Source organism: Melanerpes formicivorus, unplaced genomic scaffold (assembly GCF_026170545.1).
Source record: "Melanerpes formicivorus ecotype bairdi unplaced genomic scaffold, bMelFor1.0.p_v2 SCAF_17, whole genome shotgun sequence".
Taxonomy (NCBI): domain Eukaryota; kingdom Metazoa; phylum Chordata; class Aves; order Piciformes; family Picidae; genus Melanerpes; species Melanerpes formicivorus.
In genome coordinates this window covers 1,922,939-1,942,560 of record NW_027142369.1, presented here as the reverse complement: position 1 = coordinate 1,942,560, position 19,622 = coordinate 1,922,939, and the positions used below count along the sequence as shown (strand labels likewise).

At 38.6% G+C, this 19,622-nt stretch overlaps 1 protein-coding gene across 3 annotated transcripts in view; it reads left to right on the top strand.

Annotated features, from left to right (window-relative positions):
• The window catches only part of CEP128 (centrosomal protein 128), a 115,258-nt gene that overhangs the window by 24,864 nt on the left and 70,772 nt on the right, over positions 1-19,622 (top strand). For all 3 annotated transcript variants that reach the window (XM_068148715.1, XM_068148718.1, XM_068148716.1), the window contains exons 9-14: positions 503-589; positions 2,378-2,452; positions 5,135-5,267; positions 8,117-8,277; positions 15,373-15,723; positions 18,615-19,265. In XM_068148715.1, coding sequence (XP_068004816.1) covers positions 503-589; positions 2,378-2,452; positions 5,135-5,267; positions 8,117-8,277; positions 15,373-15,723; positions 18,615-19,265 — 1,458 coding nt within the window. The remainder of the gene's footprint in view (positions 1-502; positions 590-2,377; positions 2,453-5,134; positions 5,268-8,116; positions 8,278-15,372; positions 15,724-18,614; positions 19,266-19,622) is intronic.

Below are 19,622 nucleotides of genomic sequence, written 5' to 3'. Positions count from 1 at the left end.
CTCAAAGCAATGCACATCCGTGTCAGTAACAATTCTGTGCTAATACTGTGATTCTAAACATCTGCCCAGATTCTGATAAAAATAACTTTCCCTTTTTTGGATTCCTACACAACCTTATGCTGGTGTTTTCCTTACTGCAGTGTATTGTATTTCATATCACGGATATTTTACATTAGAGATTATATTGTTTTTCAACTGATATATTAACATCTTGTCTCTGGAGCCTGTTAGACCTTCTTTTCAAAGTGTTTGGGGTCAATCTTGAGTGCCTGGAGTTGTATACATTGGAAGGGTGTTAGTGCTAGTTTTGACTTTGTTCTTGGCCCTGTTCTTTGTTCCTTTCATAACAACGCACGTTCGCTGCACATGGAAATATTAAGCATAGACAGAAAGCATTTGTCTAGATCTTCTTTATTAAATACACCATCTGATTCTTTCATTTGCAGATAAGACTCCTGTAATTTTTACAATGACGTTCACAATTTTTTTCCCCCCTCTAAAGGCTTTAAGGAAGCAAGATGCTAAAGCAGGTGAAACAGAAGAACTCATGAAAAATAAACTTGTGAAATATCAAAGTGAAAAGAACCAAGTAAGACTAAATTATCTCCTTTCTCGTTTGGTGTTAAATAAGTGTGTAATGTCATATGATACAGTGTATGCTTCCTTTTTCAGAGATAGAAGCAGGGTAAAACTTTCTTTAAGACAAGAGTGGGTTGTATTTTCTTTTATTATTTTTTTTTTTCATCAGAGGTCATGTAAAGGAAAGACAAAAGTTCTGCATAGATATGTTCAAAGCTCTTTACTTCTGACAACTCTTCCATCCTGCTAGGTGGGCAGGTTTGCAAATTGAGAATTATCCTTGATTTCTTTCTCTGATTTGTCTCTGAATTTATTCATAGTTTACTGTTGCTTATGTGCAGTAGCTCAAAGATGCAGCTTTTCTTCATCCCTGCAACTAATGCATGCTAGCTATTTTACACTGTGGTTATTATTAGTTACTCTTAGGAACTATTAGTTGCCATAATGCTTTCTTCCTGTTCATAGAAAAGTTTTCATATATTTCTGTTCTGAGAGGATGCTAAAGCCATGTTAGATTTTTTTCTAGATTTTTTCCTGTTACGTTGTTTAGCATTTTTGTCAGTACTTTCAAAGTTGCTTTATGCTAAACCATTTAGTGTTTTATGTTACTTTTCCCTCTCCAGTCCATTAACGCTCATCCTGTTTACTTTGCCCACTTGCCAGCATCTCAACATCCTCTTTGAGATAGCTATCTCTACAATAACAATTTCTGCTGTTAAAACCTGTATTTATTTCCATGAGGATCAGTGATCTTTGAACTATTTATGGTCGACATCATAAAATACTACTTACCATTTGTTTGTTTTTTTTTTTTCTTCTTTTTAAATGATCATCGGTTTGACTATTTCTGATTAAACATTTTTTGATTCCCTTAATGTTATATATCTAGGAAAAAATGTAGTCGTATGGAATGCTGGGCATTTCAGTTTTCAGTTGTCTTGTTCCCTGAGCAATTCTAATATGTTTTCTTGCACAACATGGAAAAACTCAGAGAATTTAGCTATTACTGGTTCTACCAATGTTTGTCCTCTCTAACAAGTTTAGGAATAAACTGTGTAGCAAAGGTGATTTCAGGTGTTCAGTCATTGTTAATTTTATTTTGATTTTGAAATAGTATCAAATCCAGGAACAATGTTTTTGATGCTTTAAAGAAGAGTTTTCCTTCTTGTAACTTACTAAAAATTTGGTTTTGTGCTGTTTTGTCTTGGATAATAAATACCACTTCGCATCTTCCCTGAAAAAGTTGTAGACAGGTGGATGTTGGTCTCTTCTCCCAGGCAGCCAGTACCAGAACAAGAGGACACAGTCTCAGGCTGCACCAGGGGAGGTTTAGGTTGGATGTTAGGAAGAAGCTCTATACAGAGAGAGTGATTGCCCTTTGGAATGGGCTGCCTGGGGAGGTGGTGGAGTCACCCTCATTGGAGGTGTTCAGGAGGAGACTTGATGGGGTGCTTGGTGCCATGGTTTAGTTGTTTAGGTGGGTTGGATTGGTTGATGGGTTGGACACGATGATCTTGATGGTCTCTTCCAACCTGGCTGTTTATTATTATTATATAGAGTATTCTACAAAAATTGTAGAATGTAAGTTAAATTCTTATTTAATTAAATATGGCAGGGATTTAATACAAATCAGTTTGCTTAAAAATTTTGGACAAATAAGAATATTGTGAATATTATACCTCCTTTTCAATAGATACTTTTATCTATTAAGTTGTGCCAGAATTACATGGTTAAAATATACTTTTGTACCATGATGCATACGTTGCTTTTCTTTCTTCATCGTCTTCTGTAATGAAAGCTTGAGAAGGAATTGGAGCAGTCCCAGAAAAAGCTGAATGAGTCTGAAAGCAGTAGAGAAGCTCTTTTGCATCAGGTAACTGCTTTGGTGTGATGAAAATCCTGAAGTTTTCATATCAGGTCTTTTTGCTTAATCTTCCTATCTAATAGCCTGATAATATTGTTTTCTAAGGGGAAAATGAGATACAGAATGACAAGTTTGAGTCTGAAATATGTGAACTGATCTGTCTTCATACTTTCCAAAATTTCATGTATTTAAAAGTATCATAACTATTACCACTACTTTAATTATATATGAACATAAAGTACATAAACACGTTACTTTTAAGTACCCTTTATAGTATGCTTTAGAACAACTTCTAGATTAGTAATTATATAGTGACCTTGAGGTGTTCTATTGTGTAACAATAATATATAAAAAACAAATATCTGAAAAACTTTAAGCAATACTTAAATCTACAAGCTGCAGCATCTTGCATCAGAGCTTTTGAAATGTGTCTTTTCTCAGAAATATTTCTAATCTGTCTTTCAGAGGAGCTGGGGAAAAAAAGACTGAAATATATATTTTTATATATATATATATATATATATATATATATATATATATATATATATATATATATATATATATATATATATATATATATATATATATAACTAAATGCCTAATAGCAGCTTTCCGGTACCTGAAGGGGGCCTTCAAGGAATGCTGGGGAGGGACTCTTTACCAAGGCCTCTAGAGATAGGATGAGGTACAATGGTTTTAAATTAAAGAGGAGTAGATTTAGTTTGGAGGAACAAATTCTTTACTGTGAGGGTGGTGGAACACTGGAACAGGTTGCCCAGGGAGGTAATTGAGGCACCATCCCTGGAGATATTCATGGTCAGGCTTGACAAGGTTCTGGGCAATGTGATAGTCAGGGACATCCCTGCTTACTACAGGGGCCTCGGACTAGATGATCTGTGAGAGTCCCTACCAACCCACACCATTCTATGATTCTATACAGGGATGGAGCAGTGGGCATACTTACCTGTTAGCATTTTTTTGTGTGTGTGTATTTGCCAGAAGTTTGAGTAAGTTGTGTTAGTGTTTTGAATCTAACATTGTGCATGAAATAAAGTGCTATACAACACAGAGGTAATGAGTTAGAGCTATTTTCCTTCAATTAGTGAGTGTCATAGTTTCTTTATTGTGCAAAAGTCATCATTGAGTACCAGACTGTACATGATTCTGTACATGCCTTCGACACTGTCCCACACGACATCCTGGTCTCCAAACTGGTGACACATGGGTTTGATGGGTGGACCACTAGATGGATAAGGAACTGGCTTGATGGCCACACCCAAAGAGTGGCTGTCAATGGCTCCATGTCCCAGTGGAGGCCAGTGACAAGCGGAGTCCCTCAGGGATCAGTCCTGGGACCTGTCTTATTCAACATCTTTGTGGGGGACATGGACAGTGGCATTGAGTGCACCCTCAGCAAGTTTGCTGATGACACCAAGCTGTGTGGTGCAGCAGACATTCTGGAGGGAAGGGAGGCCATCCAGAGGGACCTTGACAGGCTGGAGAGGTGGGCACAAGCCAACCTCATGAAGTTCAAGAAGAGCAAGTGCAGGGTCCTGCATCTGGGTCGAGGCAATCCCAGGCACAAATCCAGGCTGGGCAGTGACTGGCTGGAAAGTAGCCCTGAGGAGAGAGACTTGGGGGTGCTGGTGGACAAAAAGCTCAACATGAGCTCTCAATGTGCACTTGCAGCCCGCAAAGCCAATCAGATCCTGGGCTGCATCAGGAGAAGTGTGGCCAGCAGGTCGAGGGAGGTGATCTTCCCCCTCTACTCAGCTCTGGTGAGACCCCACCTGGAGTACTGTGTCCAGTTCTGGAGCCCCTATTGCAAGAGGGATATGGAAGTGCTGGAACGTGTCCAGAGAAGGGCCACAAGGATGATCAGAGGGCTGGAGCACCTCTCCTATGAGGACAGACTGAAGGAGTTGGGGCTGTTCAGTCTGCAGAAGAGAAGGCTCTGAGGTGACCTAATTGTGGCCTTCCAGTATCTGAAGGGGGCCTACAGGAAGGCTGGGGAGGGACTTCTTAGGATCTCCGGTAGTGGTAGGACTAGGGGGAATGGAATGAAGCTGGAGGTGGGGAGATTCAGGCTGGATGTGAGGAGGAGAGTGGTGAAACCCTGGAATGGGTTGTCCAGGGAGGTGGTCGAGGCCCCGTCCCTGGGGGTGTTTAAGAGCAGGCTGGATGAGGCTCTGGCCAGCCTGATCTAGTGTGGGGTCCCCCTGCCCATGACAGGGGTGTTGGAACTGGATGATCCTTGTGGTCCCTTCCAACCCTGATTGATACTATGATAGGAAAAATGTAAAAAAACCCCTTATGTTTCTTAAGTACATTGCACTTTTAATGAGCAGCATTTAAATAAAATATATTGGTTATTATATTTATATAGATATTTTCACACTATATAAAGACAGTTTCAACATATAAAATGGTAGCATTTTGTTTCATCCAGAGAAATTAAAGCTTATCTGCAGTCAACATAACAAACTAAAATGTTTCCTTTAGTTTTTGAATAATTACTTTATGGCCTATAATTAGGAAGTAATTTATCTTCTTGTTTACCATCTGCAGCGTTCTTGAGATTTATTTATAAATATTTCTTGTGTATAGTCTTTATTGTTGAATAAAAGATTGCTATTTACTCTTGCATTCTGTTTCTCATTAAGCATTTGATACTTGTACGTGCATTTTCAGATTGAAGATCTTCGTTCCCAACTTTTGAGAGTAGAAGAAGACCGTGCAGAGTTGCAACATCAAATTTCACATGTTGCTGCACGCCGCCATAGCTACCAGGATGTACAAGATGATGACAGGAGAATTAGAACAGGTAAAATTGTGATTTTATTTCTTTTTTTCCACTAGAGGCCTGCAAATTAGTTATTTAGCCTGGATGTTAACTCTGTCTTTGAGTTTGTCTAATTCTTCTACTATTTCAACTAAACCAGCCATTTAACTCCCTTGCTTTAAGTTCGTAAGTTCTGACACCTGAATTATAACTAATAAATACCAACGCAAGTTAAATTTTAGGACAAAATATCCACATTTGCATGGTGAAAACAAATTAATATTGTTGGAGACAATTTCAGTGAAATGGATAGTGGGTTTGAGAAGAAAAACATTTGCACTATTATTTTAAAATAACTTTTCTGAAAGAAATTTTACGTTTCAGTCTTTTTGCAGTTTAAATTTAATATTTAATATTTAAATTTGCAGTTTAAATGGCTCCATGTCCCAGTGGAGGCCAGTGACAAGCGGAGTCCCTCAGGGATCAGTCCTGGGACCTGTCTTATTCAACATCTTTGTGGGGGACATGGACAGTGGCATTGAGTGCACCCTCCGCAAGTTTGCTGATGACACCAAGCTGTGTGGTGCAGCAGACACGCTGGAGGGAAGGGAGGCCATCCAGAGGGACCTTGACAGGCTGGAGAGGTGGGCACAGGCCAACCTCATGAAGTTCAATAAGAGCAAGTGCAGGGTCCTGCATCTGGGTCGAGGCAATCCCAGGCACAAATACAGGCTGGACAGTGACTGGCTGGAAAGTAGCCCTGAAGAGAGAGACTTGGGGGTGCTGGTGGACAAAAAGCTCAACATGAGCTCTCAGTGTGCACTTGCAGCCCGCAAAGCCAATCAGATACTGGGCTGCATCAGGAGAAGTGTGGCTAGCAGGTCGAGGGAGGTGATCCTCCCCCTCTACTCAGCCCTGGTGAGACCCCACCTGGAGTACTGTGTCCAGTTCTGGAGCCCTTATTACAAGAGGGATGTGGAGGTGCTGGAACGTGTCCAGAGAAGGGCCACAAGGATGATCAGAGGGCTGGAGCACCTCTCCTATGAGGACAGACTGAAGGAGTTGGGGCTGTTCAGTCTGCAGAAGAGAAGGCTCCCAGGTGACCTAATTGTCACCTTCCAGTATCTGAAAGGGGCCTACAGGAAGGCTGGGGAAGGACTTCTCAGGATCTCAGGTAGTGATAGGACTAGGGGGAATGGAATGAAGCTGGAGGTGGGGAGATTCAGGCTGGATGTTAGGAGGAGGTTCTTCACCATGAGAGTGGTGAAACCCTGGAATGGGTTGTCCAGGGAGGTGGTCGAGGCCCCATCCCTGGGGGTGTTTAAGAGCAGGCTGGACGAGGCTCTGTCCAGCCTGATCTAGTGTGGGGTGTCCCTGCCCATGGCAGGGGGGTTGGAACTAGATGATCCTCGTGGTCCCTTCCAACCCTGAATGAAACTATGAAACTATGAAATTCTGCCATCTCAAAGATTGTAGCCAAAGTTAATAAAGCGGCTGATTTTCTGGTAGATTTTCAAAGGGGTCATAATGTGTTCCAGAGAGTTTAAGAAAACTTTCTACTATCACAAATCACAGAACATTCAGGTTGGAAAAGGCCCTTGTGATCACCAAGTCCAACCCATAACCCTACTCTACAAGGTTCACCCCTAAACCATATCCCCAAGTACAACATCCAAACACCTCCAGGATGGTGCAGTTAGCCCTTCTGTGTGCATTATGTTAGAATTTTAGAGATAGAAGAGTAATATTTAGAATAAAAATATTTGAAACAACTTCAAGATGTAATGGCATAAAAAAATTGCTATTTTATCCAGGCCTTTGCATTTTTAGTTAGGTCTCTTCTGTATTTAAACTTTTGAAACATAATCAGAAATGCAGTGGAGAAAGTCTTTGTCTTTCTCCTTGTTAACACTGAAATGTGTGCCTCAAGATAATAGCAGAATAGTGACTCCAAGTTCAGTGTCTCTGAGTGTTGAATTAGTTTGGTTAATGATTTATTTTTATATTTTTTTGTACTTCAGCTATTGAATTATCTGGCTTATTACAATAGAACTCTGACTACCTGTTTTGCAAATTGCCTACAGAGCACTGGAAAACGGCTTTGTTTTGTACATGTCTTAGCTTCAAAAATACACAAAATATCATTTAACAGTGTTTTATTTTTTCCCAGTCATATTAATGTATCTGTTTAAAAGTGTATTTAAACGATATTCCTTTGATTTTAATGAAAGCTGTTTATTTTTCCATTTCTTTTATAATTATAAAGCAGAACTGTTGTGAAAATATGAAGGGAAAAAAAAACCTAGTGGTGATATTATCTATTCAGTTGTCATTCTTGTTATTGTGTTATTGCTGTTTCTTCAAAGATACATGGGAAGAATACAAATGAAGATTTTCATTGCCTCTAGAAGTTGTTTATGACTAAAGACTTTTGAAATTTTGCTTGGGAAATTTACAGCTTACTCTAAAGAACTTCTGTTGTAGTTGTAGGATTCAGACATAAACCTTACAGATAGTATGGCTTCCAAATCAGGACGTATTACTCTGGTCTTATAAAATCTAGACCTTGACATTTGAGGCTGAGTTCTAGTAACACCAGAATTTCCCCAACATTTCTTCTGTCCTATAATATTTTATTGGGTTTTGTTGTTCAGCTGTTTGGTTTTTTGAGGTGGGAGAAAAGGGGGAATAAGAAGAGAAAACCCCTATAAAATGACTGCTGAAACACAAATACTGTCACCTTCAGTAAAAGGTATAGTCATTTTTCATTGAGAGTTTTAGAATAGTCACAAGTAGAGAATAAAAGTGCTGAAAGAGAAATGAGAAAAAAGTAATTTACCATAAGTCTCTGTTTTTACTGGACCTGTTCTGTTCTCACTATTTTTTTTTAGTAGCTGAAAGATATGAGAGAGAGAAGCAAGAACTGGAGAAGCATATTTTGGAGCTTAAAGCAAAACTTAGTCATAATGCTGTAATGTCAGAAGTAGAAGAATTAAAGAGATGTATAGAGCAAAAGGACAGGGAGAAAGCACAACTCATTATGCATATACAGGTAAGTTGTATTTGTTTATATTTTTTCATAATTTCACATAACTTTAAGATAGATGATATGGCAGAGTAAAATTTTCCTTTTTGATTCTCTCTTCCATTGTGCTTCAGAAATAAAGTTTAAACAAGCTGGGATACCTTGTTCTATGAGAAAGTAGAGTAATAAAAGCAGATCATAACTGCTCTTTCTTTGCAATTAGGTGCAATATCATAATGATTATAAAATAGGTATTACTATTCTTATTTATGGTAAGTACATACTATTTGAAGTGTTCCTCTTGGAAAGTAAGAACAGCAGTCTCTGACACTGGAGTTGTAGTTAGAAGACTTTTGCCTCGAACATGAAATGAGATATAAGGAGGAAGTAGCCTTTTTAAGATAGGAGATTTCTGTATTTTTGGATCTTGTCTAGTTTTTCATTGGTAAGGGGATCCCTGAACAGTAACTATTTTCTGTTATCTTTCATGACTGTCAAGTGGAATGAGGACATTTTCAAATTCCTGTGTGGGATTTCAGTAGTCAAGTACCTAATATTTGTTGAATTGTACTGGGGTAATCCAAGGCATTTGTATTTTTTGTATTTATTTTTCTAATTAATATTTCTTTGTAGTGATCTTGTATCACTTTAGAAATGCAAAAGCAGATTTTTTAAATTTTTTAAATTTTTTTTGTTTTTTCATATCAATTTACAGGACTATGCTCTTCAGTTTGCTTTCTTCCCTTATCAAATTCTGTACTGATCTAAATCAAACTAAGAGAACAAATTACTTTTGGAAAGAATTGAAGTCTCAAAATAAGTTCCTTCATGCTTTATGAAAGCTTATCATTGAACAGGTTTAAAAGACCTAGAGTTCAATAAGAGCAAGTGCAGGGTCCTGCATCTGGGTCGAGGCAATCCCAGGCACAAATCCAGGCTGGGCAGTGACTGGCTGGAAAGCAGCCCTGAGGAGAGAGACTTGGGGGTGCTGGTGGACAAAAAGCTCAACATGAGCTCTCAATGTGCACTTGCAGCCTGCAAAGCCAATCAGATCCTGGGCTGCATCAGGAGAAGTGTGGCTAGCAGGTCGAGGGAGGTGATCCTCCCCCTCTACTCAGCCCTGGTGAGACCCCACCTGGAGTACTGTGTCCAGTTCTGGAGCCCCTATTACAAGAGGGGTGTGGAGGTGCTGGAACGTGTCCAGAGAAGGGCCACAAGGATGATCAGAGGGCTGGAGCACCTCTCCTATGAGGACAGACTGAAGGAGTTGGGGCTGTTCAGTCTGCAGAAGAGAAGGCTCCGAGGTGACCTACTTGTGGCCTTCCAGTATCTGAAGGGGGCCTACAGGAAGGCTGGGGAAGGGCTTCTCAGGATCTCAGGTAGTGATAGGACTAGGGGGAATGGAATGAAGCTGGAGGTGGGGAGATTCAGGCTGGATGTGAGGAGGAGGTTCTTCACCATGAGAGTGGTGAAACCCTGGAATGGGTTGTCCAGGGAGGTGGTCGAGGCCCCGTCCCTGGAGGTGTTTAAGACCAGGCTGGATGAGGCTCTGGCCAGCCTGATGTAGTGTGGGGTGTCCCTGGCCATGGCAGGGGGGTTGGAACTAGATGATCCTTGTGGTCTCTTCCAACCCTGAATGATACTATGCTACTATGATAAGTAAGCAGAACTGATTTCCTGATGCCCCTCAGAATCTGTGTTCTAGCTGAACAATACAGCTCCAGACTAAGTTGTTGTTTTTTTTTTCTCTGTGGGAGTCTGAGAAATTCTAATCACTTTGATGGCAGGAGTTAAAGGGATAAAAATGCATATAAACCCGACTTTTAAAAACTTTTTCATGTAGAACATGCTTTTTGAGGATCAGAATGATCTTCTAATACTAATTTCCTCCTCTGAAAATACTGATGGAAGAGTGCTCAGCTGGGGGTCATTGTCATTGATCTGTGGTAGATACCTTTGATTTCCCCGATTACCTCAACAGAAAATACTTTGTACGTCTTATCTGCTTCCCACTGCCATTTTCCTACAGAGGCTGTAACAGGAAAATAGCTGGTGTATTTTTCTTTTAATGGGACATCAAGGAATGCAAGGATGTGAATTTCTAAACTTTTATACTAACAATGCATTTTGTCAAGCTTGCTCTAACAGCTGCTTGTATCAGATAGTCTGATTCCTGGTTGGAATTGACCAGTCGTGTTTAACTTGAGTGTAAATTGTCTTTGGTTAGTAGGGAGGATGTAACTGCATTTGCCTCTGGTGTACATGTGATATTAGAAATTTCTTTTGATTTATTTAAATGTCATTGTTTTCATCAATTTGAGTTGTGTATATTTAGCCACTGACAGTTGCCATAAATACACAATATGATGTCAAATGGAGAGGATGAAAAAGATTATAATCACATTCTTAAACTCATGTGTAGAATTTATTTCCATCTTAAATTAACTACTAAATTTCATAGAGAAAATTTTGGTTTCAGATGCTGTAGCTTACCTGAGGATGCTTCTATAAGATCTTGCAAATCTATACATCTGTCTTAATGGTATTTTTCTGCATGGAACAGTATAGAAATGCAGCTGTTATTGCTGACTATTAGGGCTAAGAAATAAACCAAGTACACAAATTATAAAGATGCAATACCCTAGTTTTTCCATAGACATTTTTAGTCTATTATGTTTGGGAAATTATTTGATTTACTAATCATTTCTTATTCTAATTAGTCAAAGTAGTCTTTAAGTATTGTCCAGTAGAATGTAGCAGCAGGCAGTTTGTTTAAAGTATTTCAAATTTTTTGAGGGCAAATTAGTGATTTGTTTCTTTAAGGTAAGAATTTTTTTGTAATGTAAGTTTTTCATTCTTGTGAAAAGTGATGAATATGTTATTGTCATAAAAAATTAATTTCATGGATTTTTCATCCGCTAAAGATGAAACTGTTAGCCAGTTATTTTAATCATATAAGCCAATGAATATATCTGAAAATCAGTAAGTAGCAATTTTCTAAATGTAAAGAAATATTCCTTTCAAATACAAGAAATGTTATCCTTTACAGGCAAACCCATATTGCCAGGTCAGTGGAGTTCAAATGCTGAAATAATGCTACAGATACATTTAAAATGGACAGATACTGTTCACTTTGAAAAGTAGATTCTCTATCTAAGATCTCTGAGTAGATTTTCTGTCTAAATCATATATCAGCCTGGGGCCGGGGGAAAAAGGGTTTAGCTGTATCTTACACTTACATAAAACATTGCCTGTCAGAAGAAGTTCAAGGTTGGTAAAATATGGAGAAGGCATCAGTTTAAGAAACTGATTTTGAACAGTGTAACTTTTACTGAATGAATAGACTTACTGACTGAATGTATGCATCTTTCATTATTCAATTCACAGAATTTATGCTTGAATGAAAAATTCAAACCTTCTGCATTAATAGTTCGTGATGGTTAAGTAAAATGTGATTGGCAAAACAGGCAGATCAGATTGTGATGAATAAATTAATATTTGAGTTTTACATTCAGGAGAAATAATTTGGTCCATGATTTGGATGGCATTGTTGAAAACAGTATCAATAACGAGCAGTGTATTTACATAGCAATAGGATCTGGTGACTGTGTTCCTGAGATACAGGGCAGAGAAAAGGAGGGAGAAAAATACCTATAAATTCACTTTAAGTGACTAATGTAATTAGTGTGGTGTGGTAAAATGTGGCTTCCTGTATTCTTTTCAGTTTTGAAAATATGCTAAAATTAAAAAATGTGAAGCTATATGTCTAGATTAGTTATCAGTCATTTTTAATTGTAAAGATTGTTTAGGAAGAAATAAGACCCTTAATGGGAAGGTCGTGAGTTCAAGCCTGCAGTGGACAGTAGTGTCCTCCCTACTCTAGTCATGAGGTCTGTGGTGACAGGTTGGACTCGATGATCTTTGAGGTCTCTTCCAACCCTAGTGAGACTGAATACTAAATTTAAAGCTTAAGGTTATAAGATCATCATTATGTTATTAGAATAAACTTTATTAGAATAAACCAAACCAGGTTGGAAGAGACCTTCAAGATCATCGTGTCCAACCCATCAACCAATCCAACCCACCCAAACAGCTAACCCATGGCACCAAGCACCCCATCAAGTCTCCTTCTGAACACCCTCAACGACGGCGACTCCACCACCTCCCCAGGCAACCCATTCCAATGGGCAATCACTCTTTCTGTATAGAACTTCTTCCTAACATCCAACCTGAACCTCCCCTGGTGCAGCCTGAGACTGTGTCCTCTTGTTCTGGTACTGAACTGTTATGAAACTGCAAGGTCATACTTTCACAGTGCACCACTGCCAAGTATGATGTCCTTCCAATGACAAGAGTAATTTGCACAATTATTTCTTACTGTCAAAACAATCTAAATTCTCATAACATCAAAATTAGGCATTAAAAATACGTAGTAGTGTAACTTACATAATGGAGACTTATCTGTTGTATCTGCTACTATCTGCTCAGAGTGCAGTTCCACCAAATGGACATTTCAGACCCCTATTATAATATAAAAACAAAGTTGGTTGCCCCATTGTTTCTCTGTCCTCTTGCTTCACAAGGAATGCTGCATGAAATGTTGATATGCTGTACTACAGTTTTCCAGCTGACTTCAACTGTTTTGGGTCGGTGCTTGCTTAACTTTGTGGAGCAAAGTGCAAACTATTAGCAAAGATTATCTTATTTTCACAAATAGTGAAAGTAAAGCATATAAATGTGAATTTAAACTGGTACATTCATGTCATAATTAATTTTTCCTCCTCATGCAAGTAGCTTGTGTGGATAAGTTAGTTGTGCTTCAAGGTAAACTTCTAAAACAAATGTTTCCTTTTTTTTATTTTACTGTAAAAGAATACATTGTCAATTACGATTTGCTTCTACACAGTGTAATGAATGTTTACATTTGATTGAACATTGCTTTCTGTGTTTAAGTTTAAACTCATATTTCATGAAGAAGTCTGTGGGAACTGTAGTTACATTAATGAAGTGTTTTCTCTGCAGGAATTATACATGCAGAGTTGAACGTGACATCAGTTTAGGCTGACATCTCTATCGTGTCTTCAGAAAGACATGAAATGGGAAGGGATATTAACATGTGATCACAGGACTGAGAGAAATTGTAACCCAGTTTAGAAAATCTGTGGAAAGATAAAATGTGGTATATGACTGTATTTTATTGGGCAGTTTTAGCTTCTGCTACATTCATAATTTAAATTCATACCTTTAAAGAAGTACTATAATCTCTGTTTTCTTTTGAAATTTCATTTGAAATTTTGATTAAAATTTTGCTTGTGAGGTTTTTGGTTTTGGGTTTTTTTTTATTGTCTTTTATGAATCAAGGCATTTAACAAGGTTAGGCCTGGCTGTTTTGCCTGATAAGCTTGAAAATCTGTGGCTAAATGACAGTGGAGCAGAACATATGTAGAGTTTTTCTCATATAAAGAACTGTAAAGCTAGAAAGACTTTCCCGTGTTAATTTTGCCACCTTTGTACAATTTACCCTCAACTATTCTGTAATGCGTTTACCTGTTGTTTTAGTATCTATATCTCAGTTGTGTCTAGAGCAGGGATATTCATCCTACAGGTGAGTAACTAACATCCAGCATATAATCCTGCTGTTTTGCACCATAGGTACAAGTATCAAGCTGGACTGATGGTTCCTGTCTTGGCGTCGGTCTTATATCCATATTTTCTGGCAGTTCCATGATCTGTTGCATGCAAGAGCACACATTCAGTCTTCTTACCCGGACAGCAAATCTTATCCTGAATAGACTGGTACCATTTATTGCTTCCCAGGGCATAACAGCCTGGTTTGGAGGGGATAAGAAAAAACAAAACCCAACAACCAACAAACCCAGAAAGATGAACAACTGCTACAAGAATAACAACAGCAACAAAACCAAAGAAAAGCTCCAAACCAACCCAAACACCCGAAATCCCACACCTGACAAGCCCAAAACAAACCCAAGCCACCCTCACCCCAAACCATCTGGAAGGACTTTTGTCTAAATAATCATTTTATGTACATCTGTAAAGTTGCTTATTCTTTCCTAGGCAAAGTATATTTCCGATGTCCCTTCGGAATCATTCTGTATATTTCAGACTGCATTGCCAATTTGTTTCAGTTGTTCTGAAATGTAATCTTCTCAAGTATTTCCATTCCTTAAAGCCTGATAATATCTTGGAGACTACAGAGCAGGCCTATTAAATTTGTCTGTCATTGATGAAGATACTGAATGTATGAAAGCAGGCTTGAAATACGGAATACTAATGTGAAATTATGTGACTATCTTAATAAAATTCAGGTTTTCTAATGAAGCTTCTGTGACTGATTTCTAAGTATGCCCTTGCACAAGGTATATAGAGAATGTTTCCTGATTTTGAGACTGTCCTATGAAATATAATCAGATGCAAGATAGGCAGAGCTTGTTACTTTTATATGTGTGGTTTCAATTTCATTCAGTGTTGAAAGGCCAGCTAATGTTGGCTGTAACACTCATGCTACATTTTCAAGCATTTTGCCCTTTGTTCTAGAAGCATCTACCAAACTGCTGTATTCTGTGTTCATCAGTGCTTTCTAAAACACCCTTATTTGCCCTGTTGCTTCCATAAAAGCAACCAGCAGAAAACTGGGTAACAGCAAACATATATAGTATAGATTACATTTGTTGTGGTAGATTACATTTGGTGATTCTACTCTTTCCTTGTCAATTTTCTTTTTCCTCTCATCTGTTTATATTAATCTTCTTACATCTTACTCTTTGCTTTATTCCTTATTTCTAGTGTAGTATGTAGCATATGAAGATCATGATCAATGATTCATTCTCAAACTTAAAATATAAAAAATAATAAGACCAAACAGAAAAGGAACAAATGCAGAAAGTAAAATATGTGCTGGCATAAATATGTATATCCAGAGTTGAACTTCTTTACCGTTGCAGAGGGGGAGATTCTCAGAGCTAACAGGGCTTTCTCTGGTAGTCAAAGAGAACTTTTATGCTACACACAATTTTGATAGAAGTGTGATTTAACATCACTGTTGTTTGATAAGGTTTTCTATGTCTTTCTTGCTAGAGTTTTCATATTTTGCTTTGATTCCAGGTGTTAACATCTGACCTGGAAAACAAGGAGAAGCAGCAGCAAAAAATGCTGGACCAACTAAAGGAAATACAGAGTTGCTACAAGGCTTGTGAGGATGGACGTAGGCAAACTGAGCTCCAGTCTGCTGAGTTAGCTCAACAGGTTGAAGAGAGTACCAAGGAAGCAGAAAGATGCCTCACTGAATTGAAGCATTCAGAAGCACTCAGGCTGGAGACGGAGAGAAAAAGAGAAGATTTGAAAGTGAAAGCGCAGGAAACCATCCGCCAGTGGAAGCTGAAATGTAAGAAACTGGATCATGAGGTAGAAAAACAAAATGAAACTATCAAACAACTGATGGACAAGAACAGCCAGGTAATGTTGCCTGGAATGCTTTTGTTTTAGAAATGAAGATAAGGAGTTTCTTTATGCAAACTTCTTTATGCAAACCTCTTTCTGCTTCAAGTTCTGGACCAAATATTCTGGTGAACTACAAAACAGCTAAAAGGTGACCATATTTTTTAGCTCTTGTGGAGTTCCACATTCTCTTCTTATTCTATATTTCTTCTCTCCTCTCAAAGCTTTCTTCTTGTAAGGAAAAAAGTTTCTATATGAATGCCACTTTTAACTTATCTTTTCAGCTAACAGCTTATTTTCAATTAATTTTCAAGGAAATAATGTGATAGGGCTTTTTGTGAAAAAATTCAAATTATGTTAAGTAACAACCTGTGTTCGAGTTACACCTGAACAATAACAACCTCATAGGTAAGCTAAGGAAGTGTGGCTAGATGAATGGACAGTGAGGTGGATTGAGAACTGACTGAATGATAGAGTTCAGAGGGCTGTGATCAACAGTGCGGTGTCTAGATGGAGGCTTGTGGTATTCCCCAGGGGTCAGTACTTCATCAATGACCTGGATGAAGGGATGGAGTATACTCTCAGCAAGTTTGATGATACAAAACCAGGAGGCGTGGCTGACACTCCAGAAATCTGTGCTGCCATTCAGCAAGGCCTGGATAGACAGGAGAGTTGGGCAGAGGGGAACCTTGTGAAATTCAAAAAGGGCGTTTGAGAGAAAACTTCGTAAAAATAAATGGCTCTCTGTTGGCTTTGCTTTCTGTCATAGGACTTCAAAGAGTTGATACAATCGAATTTTGAAATTTGCCATTCACAGCTTGCAATTTTATGAGCTATTCCAAATATTTGCAGACATGGGTGGGCTGCAGAAAGACTGTTTAATTGTTTGGGAGTTATTAGGATAATTTAAAGTCTGGCCTATGTGCTCATCCTTGATATTGGTTGACAGTGGAATTTCTAAAATCCTGTGTTTTCTGAAATGTATTTTCTGCTAAGTATGGAATGTAGAAAGCATAGGTATGTATTTTTTTTCCCCCTAAAGAAACCCTGCTGATAATTACCCTACATCCTTGATTTATTATTTTTGTGTTTTGGTTTGCATTTCTTATTTTTCATGTAATTGCAAATTGTTTTATTATTTTTAAACTGCACACACTGTTAACAATTACTGCCTTTTTGGTTATTTCAAGCAATTTTGTTGTATCTGAGAAGTGTGTACTACGAGTGCAATTAGTGGAGATAGGCAGCAAAATTCAGTATAAAATGCATCTTTGCCTGTTTAAAGAATACAGTTGTGTGATACATTGAGAAAACCTCGAGTTGTCCCTCTTTATCATTCCTTTTTTGGCCTGTAGAAATTGTGTGAGACTTGCGATAGATGTGTTGTAAATTCCTTCTTAACTGAATTTCTTAACACTCTGTTTAAATTATAACTTGAGATAAGTAAGAATTGGGAATGGCATGTGTAATGTGAGTTTAATGAAGTGTAGCATTTATTAACACACATGTATAGAATGGAATAAACCAGATTGGAAGAGACCTTCAAGATCATCGCATCCAACCTATCAACTAATCCAACCCACCTAATCAACTAAACCATGGCACCAAGCACCCTATCAGGTCTCCTCCTGAACACCTCCAATGATGGTGACTCCACCACCTCCCCGGGCAGCACATTCCAATGGGCAATCACTCTCTGTGTAGAACTTCCTAACATCCAGCCTAAACCTCCCCTGGTGCAGCTTGAGACTGTGTCCTCTTGTTCTGGTGCTGGCTGCCTGGGAGAAGAGACCATCTCCCTTAAGGTAGTTGTAGAGAGCAATAAGGTCACCCCTGAGTCTTCTCTTCTCCAGGCTAAGCACCCCCAGCTCCCTCAGCCTCTCCTCATAGGGCTTGTGTTCCAAACCCCTCACGAACTTCATTGCCCTTCTCTGGACTCGTTCCAGCAAGTCAACATCCTTCCTAAACTGAGGGGCCCAGAACTGGACACAGTACTCAAGGTGTGGCCTAACCAGTGCAGGGTACAGGGGAAGAATGACCTCCCTGCTCCTGCTGGCCACACTGTTCTTGATGCAGGCCAGGATGCCATTGGCCCTCTTGGCTGCCTGGGCACACTGCAGGCTCATGTTCAGCCTACCATTGACCAGTACCCCTAGGTCCCTCTCTGCTTAGCTGCTCTCCAGCCAAAGAGGGACCTGAGGGTACTGGTCAATGGTACTTGCAGTGCAAATTTTTCTTGTCATTTAGCACATTTTTCTAGGATTTTTTTTTTTAAACATCAATATTGGGGAAAAAAAGAAAAAGCCAACTCAACTCTTCTGCTCCTTAAGAAAACAGTGGCGTTTTTACTAAATGTGGATGATTTTTACTTTGAAGATGAAGTCTACATTACTTGCCTGTGATGCATGGGTGAACCAGGGCTCTAACTGCTATTCATTCATCTGGTGTGTACAGCTGCAAAAAGAATTTAGGTTGATATATTTCATCTGTAATATTATAAAAAATAAGAAAAGCAAGTCAACTTATTAATTGGATTTATAGGTAAGGGGTGTGTGTGTGTGTGACCATTAGTCCTCTCTGTTTTCAGCTGCCTTACTATGTTGTCTCTTTTCCTCCATCTGGCTATTTGGAGGAACCAGCAAATAAACCCAATTACAGTCTGCAAAGAGCGTGAAAAAAGCAAAGGATTAGGAGGCTAAGTCATTTAAGGGCAAGTATACATTTGAGATCTGAGATCACAGATATTTAAAGAAGCTCTGAATAGATTCGAACTGAGTTCATAACAAGCAAAATTGTCTTATCACAGAACACAGTGTGCTCATTGACATTCCTAGTGCCTAAGGACATGCTTCCAACAATTTTCTTCAATTAATTTAATTTGCACTGGTTTTCATTTTCTTCTTTTCTAGGCTCTCAAAGAAAAGGATGACCTCAGAAGTCAACTTCTTTCTGCTATACACCAGATAGAAAACCTTCGGAAAGAGCTGAATGATGTACTTACAAAGAGAACCCAGCAGGAAGAACTCCTTCGCTGCAAAGAGGTAAAACTGGATGAAATGAAGTCTCGCCAGGCATCTCTTGAAGAAGAGATCAAAGAAGTTCAAGGGACAGTAAACAAATTGGAGAATGAGTTGAAAAAGCAAGTCTTTCTACAAAATCAGTTGCAAACTGAAAAGGAACACTTGGAGACAGAACTTGCAACTAGTAACTTGGTTCATAAAAAGGACCAAGAAAGACTCTTAGAAATGCAAGCAGATGTAAAAAACTTAAGCTCTGTACGTGTGGAACTAACAAACAGAATAGCAGAAGAGGAGAAAGTCAAAAAAGAATTGCATAAGAGTCTCTCAGATCTCCAGAAACAGCAGGAATCCAAGCATGAAGAGATGACTACAGCTAACAGGCAGCTAAAGATGGAAAGAGAAGTTCACCAACAGGAGTTGGCAGATCTTAGATCAGAGTTACAAAATACCAAGATCAGACATGAACAGAATGTTGAAGAGCTCATGAAACTCCTTAAACAAGAAAAGGATGATGCAGAGGCTCAGATTAGTATGCTAAAGGTACTTATTCTGAAGAATTCCTATGTCAAACTTTTTTTTCCCATCCCTATCGGGTGGTGAAGGTAATAAAGCATTAAAACATTTAATGCACATTTTATTGCAGGTCATCATAAAATATTAAAGTTAAGGGTAAAATAATGTAACAATAACAGTTTTAAGGTCAAAAGATGTTCTTAATTGAAAAGTAGTGAGTTAGGTATGTCTGTGATTAGAAGACAGAAAGATTTGTGAAGCTGTAATGTTTTAATATGATTTAATCCCCTCTTCAGCTGTGATTTTTATGGTTATTGTCATGGCCCTGTTAAAGAATTAAATAGGCAGTATTTCAGGGATCATGCATTTTTGTAAATGTTTACA